This window comes from Nicotiana tabacum, chromosome 4, assembly GCF_000715075.1.
Source record: "Nicotiana tabacum cultivar K326 chromosome 4, ASM71507v2, whole genome shotgun sequence".
Lineage (NCBI taxonomy): Eukaryota > Viridiplantae > Streptophyta > Magnoliopsida > Solanales > Solanaceae > Nicotiana > Nicotiana tabacum.
This window is the reverse complement of record NC_134083.1, coordinates 94,651,900-94,663,585: the sequence shown is the minus strand read 5'-3', so window position 1 is coordinate 94,663,585 and position 11,686 is coordinate 94,651,900. Positions and strand designations below refer to the sequence as shown.

General features: G+C 34.9%; 1 protein-coding gene across 5 annotated transcripts; it reads left to right on the top strand.

Annotated features, from left to right (window-relative positions):
- Positions 1-3,150: 3,150 nt before the first annotated feature.
- On the top strand, positions 3,151-11,289 carry LOC107805566 (protein DA1-related 2). Of its 5 annotated transcripts, none has more exons than XM_075252215.1 (12): positions 3,151-3,552; positions 3,685-3,797; positions 4,193-4,280; positions 4,377-4,489; positions 7,960-8,080; positions 8,241-8,324; positions 8,911-9,030; positions 9,120-9,332; positions 9,403-9,465; positions 9,547-9,662; positions 10,242-10,300; positions 10,479-11,289. In XM_075252215.1, exons 3-12 carry the CDS (start codon positions 4,278-4,280, stop codon positions 10,799-10,801), a joined length of 1,215 nt encoding a protein of 404 aa, XP_075108316.1. In that variant the 5' UTR covers positions 3,151-3,552; positions 3,685-3,797; positions 4,193-4,277; the 3' UTR covers positions 10,802-11,289. The 5 variants fall into 5 exon arrangements, with proteins under 5 accessions (XP_075108316.1, XP_016485112.1, XP_016485111.1 ...); XM_016629626.2 differs by having other exon boundaries at positions 3,157-3,552; positions 4,372-4,489; XM_016629625.2 differs by having other exon boundaries at positions 3,157-3,552; positions 3,685-3,812; positions 4,372-4,489.
- Positions 11,290-11,686: the final 397 nt, after the last annotated feature.

Genomic DNA, 11,686 nt, shown 5'->3' with positions numbered 1-11,686 from the left:
CTATCTTGACTTTTGATATGGCCAATGGCATGGATGAGATTCGTATTAATTCCCTACTTCTTTAGGTACGTTATAACTAACCTAATGCTTAGTGCTTACCAAAAAGCATAATACGATTAATTATATTAATCAACTTGCTAAGTAACGAACAAAGGTTGGGAAAATATTCTCTTGAAAAGTAAAGGACCGTTATTAGTTGCATGGTCCAAAGTAACAAACACTTTTGTGGTTGACTTGTTATTAGCTACTAGTAATCTTGTGGGCAAGGCCGTTTTCTAGTTAGATAGTTTTCATATTGCTATTGCTGGTGTGTTGTTGAGTTGTAATCATATATTGGATTTGATCCAAGATGCATTGAAGCGTAGTCATGATTTGAAATTTATCGATTATGAATTTTTCATTCAATTTACATCTCATTTTAGTTATTGAGTTCATAATTAAACAAAAATATATACATATTTTGCTAATAAAAATATTAAATCTAAGCAAAAGCTACTAAATTCTTTCAAATATGTACCTAATACTCTGGCTCGGCCGCATATGCTTCTAAGATGACTTCATCTTGCTTTTTATGCTTCTCATTCAAGGAAGTTGTTTCTTATTTTCTCATTCAAGGAAGTTGTTTCTTATTGTACAAAGTCTTTTGAAAATATTAGAAGAAAAAAAAAATGTCTTTTGAAAATCAATATGGTAATTTCGTTTTGCTGAAGAATTGTTGAAAGGTATCTAGCCCTAGCTTTATAACCTTAAATTGCTTATTTTTCTTCTTCCTTTTTTTTTCTTTTTTTCTTTTAGGGTGTGTGACTGTGTGTGGTTACATGACATTTTGAATCCCAATTACAGGGAAAATGTATAAGTAGGAATAAGCCTACTAACCCAATCAATCTCCTGCCTCTTTCAGAAAAAGGAAAAAGTTGGAGGTGACACGCTTCAAAAAATGTTTTCTTCCAAAGTTAAAGAATATTTTAGTGAAGCTCCTGATAATCCTTCCAATTTAAAATGGACAATTAAACACGTGTTGGGACTATATACTAGTACTACCATAGAGTCTCTTACGCAAAGGCTAAATATAGACTCGTTGCGCATAATTTTGTAAATACCGGATTATCGTACCGAAACCGAAAATTTTGGTGTTCGGTATTCGATATTTTGATATTCCGTATGGTATTTGGTTTAAGTTTAAAAAAATAATTAGTATTTGATATTTAAAAATAAAATACCGAAATACCGATACCGTACCGAAATATATATTATATTACACAATACACATTTTATTAATTATAACATAAATATAAAAAATCTAAAATTTTACTTTCCTTTATTTTCTAAGTTCATCAATTAACTCTAAGCAAGTAACAAGACATTTCTCTAAGTTTTCTCTCGCTAGGTTGGTATTTGTTGGTTTTGGATAAAACTTTTGTTAACAAACATTTTTAGTTTTGTACTTTTGAGTACTTTAATTAAGAATATTACCGTCTATGACTCTATGCACTAGTTAGTATTCAAACCGAATAAACCGAAGTTACCGAACCGAATAAACCGAAACTGAAAGGAGAAAAACCGAACCATACCGAATTTAATTAGGTACGGTATTGGTATAGCATTTTACGAAACCGAATACCAAAAATACAGAACCGAAATATTTAAATAACGTACCGTACCACCGACGAACACCCCTAACTGATTTACTAATTACTGCTATATCCAAATTCAATACATACCTAAAAGATAAGTTTTAAAGAAATAACAAATTAGGGTCCAAAATTAAATAAAAAAGGCTTAGAAAGTATAGGAGTAGTATTCCCTTGATTTTATTTGTTGTCACCTTTTTCTTTTTAGTTTGTTTCTGTAAAAATTAGTATCTCTTGATATTGGTAAAGTCTGTATTTAAACTTCTCATTTTATCCTAGTAACTTATAACGAAATATCATAATATGTTTAATACCTAAATTTTTAATAGTACTTTTCCAACAAATGCGAAATTGACTAAAGAAGTTAGAGAAAGAAAATTACAAGACAATTGTATACATGAAGGTACATTAGAATTATGAGAATTAATAAATTAAGAAAAAGAGTAATAGATAGTAATAAATTTGTTTAGACGTTATTCTACTAAAGTATTCGACCTACTTTGATTCCTTAATTAAGTTTTCTTTCTCACCCCTTATATATTTTTCTTTAGTATAATTCATTCATACTTTTTCGCTTTTTCTAAAGTGTGGATCAAACGATACCAAGTTACCATTCATATATTGACAATGATCCATAAAAAAAAGTGGCAGGATCGGAACCTCAATCTGTGGCCGGCCTACCCTTGACTTGCTACGTTGGATGGTCAAATTAGCATCCCTCCCCCTAGCCCCACCACCCCCATCCCCTAGACCCGAGCTATCACCCCTCCTCCACCCTTACCTATTTTGTCTCCCAAATTTTTTTCTAAATTATATTAATCAAACATTTAAAAATTAGTACTACCTCCGTTCCAGTTTATTATGTGAACCTATTTCCTTTTTTATCCGTTCCAAAAAAAAAAAGAATAATCTCTTTCTAAATTTGAAAACAATTTAACTCAAACTTAAACATACCCTTGACTTGCTATGTTGGATGGTCAAATTAGCATCCCTCATTATCTCTACTCGAAACAGATAGCCGCCCACCACCCCCTAGCCCCACCAACCCCATCCCCTAGACCCGAGCTATCACCCCTCCCCCACCCTTACCTATTTTGTCTCCCAAATATTTATCTAAATTATATTAATCAAACACCCGAAAATTAGTACTAACTCCGTTCCAATTTATTATGTGAACCTATTTCCTTTTTGATCTGTTTCAAAAAGAATGATCACTTTTTAAATTTGAAAATAATTTAACTTAAACTTACAATTCTAAACTTTTATAACCACACAAATACTCTGCGCCTCTTTTTGAATTGTTTAGGACTACAAAATTTAAAAGTTTTTATTTTTTCTTAAATTCCGTGCCCGGTCAAACATGTTCACATAAATTGAAACGGAGGGAATATATAGTAAAAACGCCACTTATTTTCAAATTTCAGGAAAATACCAAACACACCCTAATTGTGTGCCATTACCAATGACAATTGACAAGTCGTAACTTTCTTTCTTTTTTGACAATTTACTTAACCAGAAAGGGAGGTGAGGAAACCAAATTGTGAAACAGGAAGAAGAAATTCTCCAGAATATTGACGAGGAGACAAATATATTCTTCTTGAAGCTACAGTCAGTAGCACCCCCACCAATTCTCTGAGCCGTTCAAAATCGGAACTATCAGTTCACTTTTTCCCCTTTCCATCACATATCCGCCTCAGCAGATTCCCCAATTCCATTACTCTTTCATTTCTTTCCCTCAAGCCAAGAATCTCTCATATTCTTAAACTCTCTTAGCTTTTTCAACAATGATGCCATTGTTCTTCTCTCTCCCTCTTTCTCTTGCTATTCCTTTTCAAGGGAAATCTTTGTGTATACATACTACTATAATTCATCTGCCTTCATGCCATGTCTTCTTCAAGTGTCAATCAGCCTTTCACATTTGGTATATGTTTCACTACTTCTTAATCGGGCTCGAAGCTATATAAATTAAAGTGTAATCCTTTTTTGAGTATTTGGGATGGTTGATTTGTTGTGTGGGTCTGAGAAGATCACTGTGTTGTTTCTTGAATCGCAGGAAGGAAGTCAAGGTTTATGAGATGGCTGAGTAAGCTTTTCAAGGGTGGCTCAGCCAATATGAGTGTGCCAGCTGGACGACCACAGTTTCTTGGAGGGGAGGACATGAACATGGTTAGGCGACCCCTGGTAACCTTCGTGTGTTTTACTTTTCTTGTAATTAATTAACTAGCTGGAACAAATGTTTTGGATTGAGGATTACTAAAAAGCAAAAAATCTTCTTCAGTCAGAAAGCGCATACTTGAGAATCAAAATAGTTAGTTTGGTAAAGAGCCTATGTGTATTGTAATGGTAAATGCGGTCAAACAGAATACTGGTTTTATATTTAAGTCTAGCCATGGTAGGGTGTAGTATAATTCCATTTGCGTTTAAAGACATTCCCCATATAGCTAGCGTACTGAGATATCGTAAGTGCTTGAGAATCAAAATAGTTGTTTGGAGTATTTCTATGTTGAACTGCATATCTTCTTTGATGGAATGGTTTGCTAATGCATTATAAAAGATAACAGGACGATCACTCTAGGACCAGTAAAGAGAAAGAGGAACTAGACCGATCAATTGCACGCTCTCTAGCCAAAGATTCGAAGAGACCAAATGGTATTTATTTATATTTATATTTATATTTTACAAGCCTGTGGATCAGAGCATGTTCTATTCTTTTATTTGAGTGTGTTGCTCTTTTTCTCAGGACAGAGACGGGGGACTGGCAAAGATGAAGACCTAGCAAGATCACTCCATGATAACCTTAACTCCTCCTCACATGCTCCCTCACACACCCCTTGGGATTACAATGCCAGAGGTTGTAGGTAATTGTTTTATGTTTACAAGATTGAGATTTTGATTTTTGCATTTTATCTTTTGAGATTTGAGTACAATTAGCTCTTGATAATCAAATATATCTTGAGAGATGAGAAACTTGGAAACTAAAAAAAGCATGATATTTTTTAGTTTTAAAACCTTTCAACCTTACCCAAAATGTCTTAACTGTTTTCTATTTTGTTTTTATTTACTCCATCTCCTCTCAAAACGAATGACAGGGTTCAAAGTATGATGGCTAAAGTCTCTAATTCTTCATATGAAACAGGATATGGATTCATTAATATTTTTATACATAAACTCTAAATACGTAGAAATTACAAAAAAAAAAAAAAAAAAAGGGCAGCCCGGTACACTAAGCTCCCGTTATGCGCGGGGTCCGGGGAAGGGCCGGACCACAAGGGTCTATAAATTACAATTTATGTAATTGAATTATTTAGGAAATGTTTGACAAGTTCTACTTAAAAATTGGTTGCGTGACTCCTCAATATTAATAGTGCATATATTTGGAGAGAAAAATCTTTTTCCGGGTATTTGGAGTGATCATAGTTGACATTAGAATTATTTTATGATTAAAATATACTTGCTCATTCAAATTTTTTAATAATATTCAAAATATAGTGCACAATCACTTTTTTTTTCTTTCTAATAATTTATAATCAAAATAAAAATATACTTACTCATTCAAAACGTTTAAAATTCAAAATATAGTGCACAATCTATTATCTTTTTTCTAATAATTTATAAACCAAAATTTTTTCCTAAAATTGGTAAACATTATTTCATTGGAATTAGTGATTTGGTAACTTGCAATGACAATACAAATCAATTATTGTGCCTGAATCCGAAGCTAGTTGAGTCGGTTATATGAATACTCTATATTAATTCTCGTTCATTTAGATCCATTTTATTCCGATATTCAATAATTTATGTTTTAAGACAAATTAGGGGTTCTCTAACAGTAAAGGTTCTTTATATATCACATTTATCCTTACTCAGAGACACAAATCTTTAAACAAACTAAAAAAGACTTTTTGCAGTTTTGGCAAACACCGTCTCTAATGGAAATGTACCGATATGATTAAGCATTAATTCAACTAGTTGGTATCGCCTATATGGATCTTTTGCTTCATTGTCTTATGTTCCTCGCTAAATTCGTCAGAATTTTGAGAGATTGTAAATCTTTCGAGACAATTTCCCTACATTTGGTTTTAGGTCTACCTTGCCACTTAGAACAATATTGCTTTCATGAAATTTCATTAAATGTTAGAAATTAATCAACATTGACCATGCTTGTTTATCCTAGTTATGAAAAGCTAACCAACACAATATAATACAAGAGGAGGTTACTTGATGCATGCTATTTGCTGAGGACATTGTGCAAATTGACGAAAATAATGAGGGTGTCAACAACATCTTGAACTATGGAGAACCACTTTAGAGAGCGAGGATTTATAAGTAGAAGTAAGAACGAATATATGCACTGCAAGTTTAGCCAATAAATGAAGAGTGAAATAGGTGAAATTTGTGGGGATCGCAATGCCTAACTGCAAACATTTCAGATATTTAGACTCGTTGTTTAGGAGACTGAAATGATAGATAAAGATTTTATAAATAAAATCAAAGTCGTATGGTTGCAATGGGGGAAGTGGTACAAGGGTGTTATGTGATAGAAGGATGCCTACCAAAGTGAAATATAAGTTTTACAAAATATTTATAAGACCAACAATATTATATTGGAATGATATTTGGGCACCACTTATACATGGACTAAAGCACCAACCACCAAGGTCCACTAGCTTTACATAGTGGAAAACTTCAGCCATGAAAGACAAATATGTGTTTATTTGTCTTTCATGTCTGAATTTTTCCACTATGTAAAGTTAGTGGACTTTAATGGTTAGTGTTTTAGTAGTTCATGTCAAAATAAGTGGTCATTGTTGGTGCATTTTAAAGTGTCTCATTAGTTGTGCTTTTTGACTTTTAGGTAGTACATCAGTTGAGCTTTTAGCTCACATTTTTTAATTGTATTAGTGTCGGTCCAATCAAATTGGATCAGTGTCAGAAGGATTCTGCCTCTCTACAACTAATAAGGCTTATTTGTTGTAGAGAGGAAGAATTCTCTTATCCTTGTAAAATATAGTGTGCTGAAATAACATATTTTTTTTCTAACTTTTCTCTTGCTTCTTTCTTCTATTATGGGAGATTGATTCTTAATTGAGTATAGAATATTAAAAATCACTGTAGGCGTGATTACCATAGTTTAAAGATTCTTGTTGGATAAAGACCAGACAAATTGTTGGCAAGGTGTGCCGTGTTAATGCTAGGCTAGGCAAACCTTCTAAAGAAAATTCTTTAGCTATCAGTTCAATAGAAATTCGCCTTCTCAGTTTTTGGTATTCTGCCACCTCGGTATTACACTCACCAATTGGTATCAGAGCCTAATACTTTTCATTTATATTTGCATAATATTGGCATGAGATAATATAAATGGATTAACATGGTCAATGAGTAGTGAGGACTCATATAGCCAACCCTAACTTGTTTGGGACTGAGGCCTAGTGGTGTTAGAGATTTATTAGCTTGTGCAATATTAGTTAGTAAGGTTTACTAACTTTATCAGTTATGTTCTACAATATGAATCAATTTACATCAATCCAAAAGTCAGCTATATGAATTCTTTATATTCGTTAAAGATGATTTTTAGAATTTGACTATTTTTTATGCTGACCGTCAACATAACATACTGTAGTTGATTCATCTGTTCCTGACCAAGCAAAGCAGCTTTTGTGTCCACTGATAATGAAGCAAGAGATAAGATAAAATACAGAAATAATTGCTTCTTCTTCACTTATGGTGAATTTATTACATAAGATGCTGAACATCCTTTGTTTTGGTAAATTCTTTTGCCATCAGATCCAAGTAATTAATCAGAAAAGGTTGATCAATGTTCTGTCAGATGTTTGCTCAAATAGAGGACTGTGACGTGCTAAATGCCAGCACATGAAATATTCAAGAAATTCCTTGAGTCTTTGGTGAAATATACATAATTCAAACTTCAGGTGATGATTGGATCTGTTTGTACTTTACAAGTACATGTATGCATATAAGTCAAAAACCTGGTACTTAAGTGGAGAAGGGTAGAGAGGTGGACACATTATCCAACTGAGTTTCAAACCGTGTGCCACTGGCACTCGGGAATTTCTCGGTTATAAAGAAAAATGTACATGTATGTTATACAAAGAAAGCGACGGTGTATATTTTATCTTTGTTTTGGAGTACTGAAAATCCCAATTCCTTACTCTGGTAATAAACTGCTACTTGCATAACCAAACATGTAGATATCTCAGGGTGAGATAAGTTGATACATACGTACACTTGTCTTGAGGACGAACACTATATGATGTTATAACTATTTCTTCACTATGAAAGAAATTATGGGCATGCGTTTACTTTGCAGAAAATGTAGTGGCTGCCATGGGGATATTGGCTCTGGCAATTATTTGGGATGCATGGGAACTTTCTTTCATCCAGAGTGCTTTCTTTGTCATGCCTGTGGTCTTCCAATTACCGAGTACGAGGTACAATATTGTCCTTGGTGTTAATCATTTCTTCCAACACTTGAACCCTCTTCCAAATGTGAATAAAATATTGAACCGTGTAACTGAAAGTCTTGTACAAGCTAAAAGTGTTTGAACCCATTCTCATGTTTAGCTCATTGGTTTTCTTTGTTGATTCAAGTTTTCTTTGTCAGGGAACAAATCATATCATAAGTCATGCTTCAAGGAACTGACTCATCCCAAATGCGAAGTGTGCCACCAATTTGTAAGGATACACTGCTTCTCTGTGTGATTTTGTTACTGGAAGATGCTCATTTCAATCCTAATATGGTTCATGGTTTTTGTTCGGTCGCCATCTGTGGATTTAGACCCCTCTAGTATGTTTAGTTAGTGAATAGCATTGACCTTTGTTCCCACTTACATCCTAGGCCCTTGGAGTCAAATTGTATATTATGTGTTTATATTTATCAGAAAACATCTTCAATATTATTAATTTCTGTGCGGAAAGGCAAGAAGGGGAGCCTTGGCGTAACTGGTAAAGTTGTTGCCATGTGACCAGGAGGTCACAGGTTCAAGCCGTGGAAATAATCTCTTGCAGAAATGTAGGGTAAGGCTGCGTACAATAGACCCTTGTGGTCCGGCCTTCCCCGGACCCCGCGCATAGCGGGATCTTAGTGCACCGGGGCTGCCCTTTTTTTGTGCGGAAAGGCAAAAGTGTCATCCTATCTTTTGTCAGTCATGTTCGCATAAATTATGAATTTGTAAATTTCTATTAGAAAACCATTGTCAAAAGTAGCATTGTTCCTTACGGGATAATACATCTAATAATCATCTAACACTCATATTTGCAGATCCCGACAAATGGAGCTGGATTGATCGAGTATAGATGCCATCCATTTTGGTCCCAGAAATATTGTCCTTCACACGAGAATGATGACACCAAACGATGTTGTAGTTGTGAACGTCTCGAGGTAGGTATTTCAGATAATGGAAAATGTTGGGTTGCCTCTCATTCAACTTATATGCTTGTTATTTATATTGCCTCTTTATCTTCTTGAAGTCACGTAATACAAGATACGTATCACTTGGAGATGGTCGGAGCTTATGTTTAGAGTGCATGGAATCGGCCATCGTGGACACTGGAGACTGCCAACAACTTTACCATGCCATTAGAGACTTTTATGAAGGCATGAATATGACAATAGATCAGCAAGTTCCTATGCTGCTTGTTGAAAGACAAGCCCTTAACGAAGCCATTGAAGGGGAGAAGCATGTACAAATTATCTCTACTTGTAGTTTTCTCTGTTCTTCAGTCTGCAAATATTTATGTTTTTTTTTTTTAGGGTTTCCATCATATGCCTGAAACCAGAGGTCTATGCCTATCAGAAGAGCAGACAGTGACCAGTGTAAGATCTTCAGTCACTTAAATCATCCTTTCTAGTGAGATGTCCTATACCTGCTATGACATTTTGTTAGAACAAATCCAGATACTCAAAAGGCCGAGAATGGGTGGTCGTGGACTAATAGGAATCAGAACACAGCCTCAGAAGCTAACTAGAAAATGTGAAGTTACAGCTATCCTAGTCTTATACGGGCTTCCCAGGTAACTTTTTTTTTGTGTGTATATATATATATATATATATATATATAAAAAAAAAAAAAATTATTCTCCTAGCTTAGTATTGAAAACGATTACCAACCCCCTCCCCCCCCCAACTAGCACAACACTAGAAAATAAAAAAGGGAAGAGAAGATATTGACACAAAGGATAAGGGATTATAAGAAAAGAACTTTCTACAGCATTAAGTTCAATATTTCAATTTAACATGTATTAAGGTAGTTTTGCTCAGTAGGGTGTCAAAATTAGTTTTTTTGGGGGGATTCCAGCCTACGCATACTCCAGAAAAATATAGGGCTCTTAAGAGGCAGATATAGGAGTTTCTACATGAACTAAAAAGTTTTCTTGGATTTGGTTTGTGAAATGAAGTTTGAAGCAGATGAATAGAATCATTGATCTACATTTTTAGTGGATGGAGCAGACATATTGTCCTTTGCCTGCTTTCTGTATATACTGGTTGTGACAAAGTGATGATGGTGTACTTGTAGTTGTCCATTAATATTACTATTGGATTCTAAAGCATGTTAAGGCCAGAAATACTTACCATTATCTTTCAATGTGCAGATTACTTACCGGTGCTATTCTTGCTCACGAACTGATGCATGCCTGGTTACGTCTAAAAGGTAATTTAATTGCTGTCTTTTGACCGCACCCGTGTGGGGCAAGGATTCTACAAATACAGGCAATCAAGCAAAGAAAGATTGCTAGATGTTCATCTTCAAAACTTCAAGATGGTTAATACTACCCGATTTCGGTTTTGAGTGAGTATATAGTGACCATAGTTTTCACTGAAATTTGCAGGGTTTCGTAATCTCAGCCCTGAGGTGGAGGAAGGAATCTGCCAAGTGCTTTCTCAGATGTGGCTTGAATCAGAAGTAATGCCTGGATCCAGAAATATGCCGTCCACATCCACTGCGTCATCCTCTTCGACATGGTCATATTCCAAGAAAGGTGGAAAGTCAGGTGTGGAGAATAAGTTGGGTGAGTTTTTCATGCACCAGATAGCTCATGATGCTTCTCCAGCGTATGGTGCAGGATTTAGAGCTGCTAATGCAGCCGTAAATAAGTATGGTTTGCGACGTACATTGGATCACATTCGGCTGACAGGAAGTTTTCCTGTATGATGCAATCATGATAGCTCTCTTACTTCATTTTGTCGATGATCATTTCCTCTGTGGCAAGCTGGAGGTTAATGAATCCTCCCAAGGACGTGAGTCGATCATGCAAAACTGGATTAGCTCCCACTAACCTTTGGGTTACTGATAAAGAACAACTTGAAATATCCTAGAATTAGGGAGTAGCATATTTGGCAATGAATATTAACCAGAAAATGTGTCTTGTAATTGGGGGCTGGTGCATTTGGACTGCAAAAAGTTCACATCTGATTGCTCCGGGATCATTATCCAATGTCTCGGTCAAATGTTGTTTTGAACGAAATCCTACTTTTAGCTGTACCTGTTAACAGTTATCATTTTTGGAGTAGTGTACTGCAGAGTGAATCTAATTGTAGGAACCAAAGGGTGTTAGCCTTAGTCAATGAAATTGGTAGAGAACCATGAGGTCTCACGTTTAAATCTCAGTGGAGACAAAACAATATTAGGTGATTTTGTCCCATATGTTACTTGAGTGGATAGAGTTAAACTGTATATATGTTAGTGAGTAGGGGTGACAAACTGGCGGATCGGGTCGGATATGGGTCGGGTCGAAAACGGGTAATGAAAAACGGATAAATTAGCTGACCCGACCCATATTTAATACAGATAAAAAACGGGTTAATCGGCGGATAATATGGTTATTATCCATGGCTTCATGAATATGATCATTTTTGGGAGAATTCTTAGTCTTCCAAACTTGAGGAATCCCCAATTTGAGGGTTTTACAAATATAAAAGTTAAACCCATTAGTTATCCATTTTCTAAATGGATAATATAGTTCTTATCCATATTTGACCCGTTTTTAAAAAGTTCATTATCCAACCCATTTTTTAGTAAATAATATGGGCGGTTAAC

Excerpts from the sequence above, each read along its gene's own strand:
- LOC107805566 (XM_016629625.2), top strand. The coding sequence starts at position 3,516 with ATGTCTTCTTCAAGTGTCAATCAGCCTTTCACATTTG. Across the intron at positions 4,281-4,371 it reads AGATTCGAAGAGACCAAATG|GACAGAGACGGGGGACTGGC; the intron begins GTATTTATTTAT and ends TCTTTTTCTCAG. Across the intron at positions 8,325-8,910 it reads GCGAAGTGTGCCACCAATTT|ATCCCGACAAATGGAGCTGG; the intron begins GTAAGGATACAC and ends TCATATTTGCAG.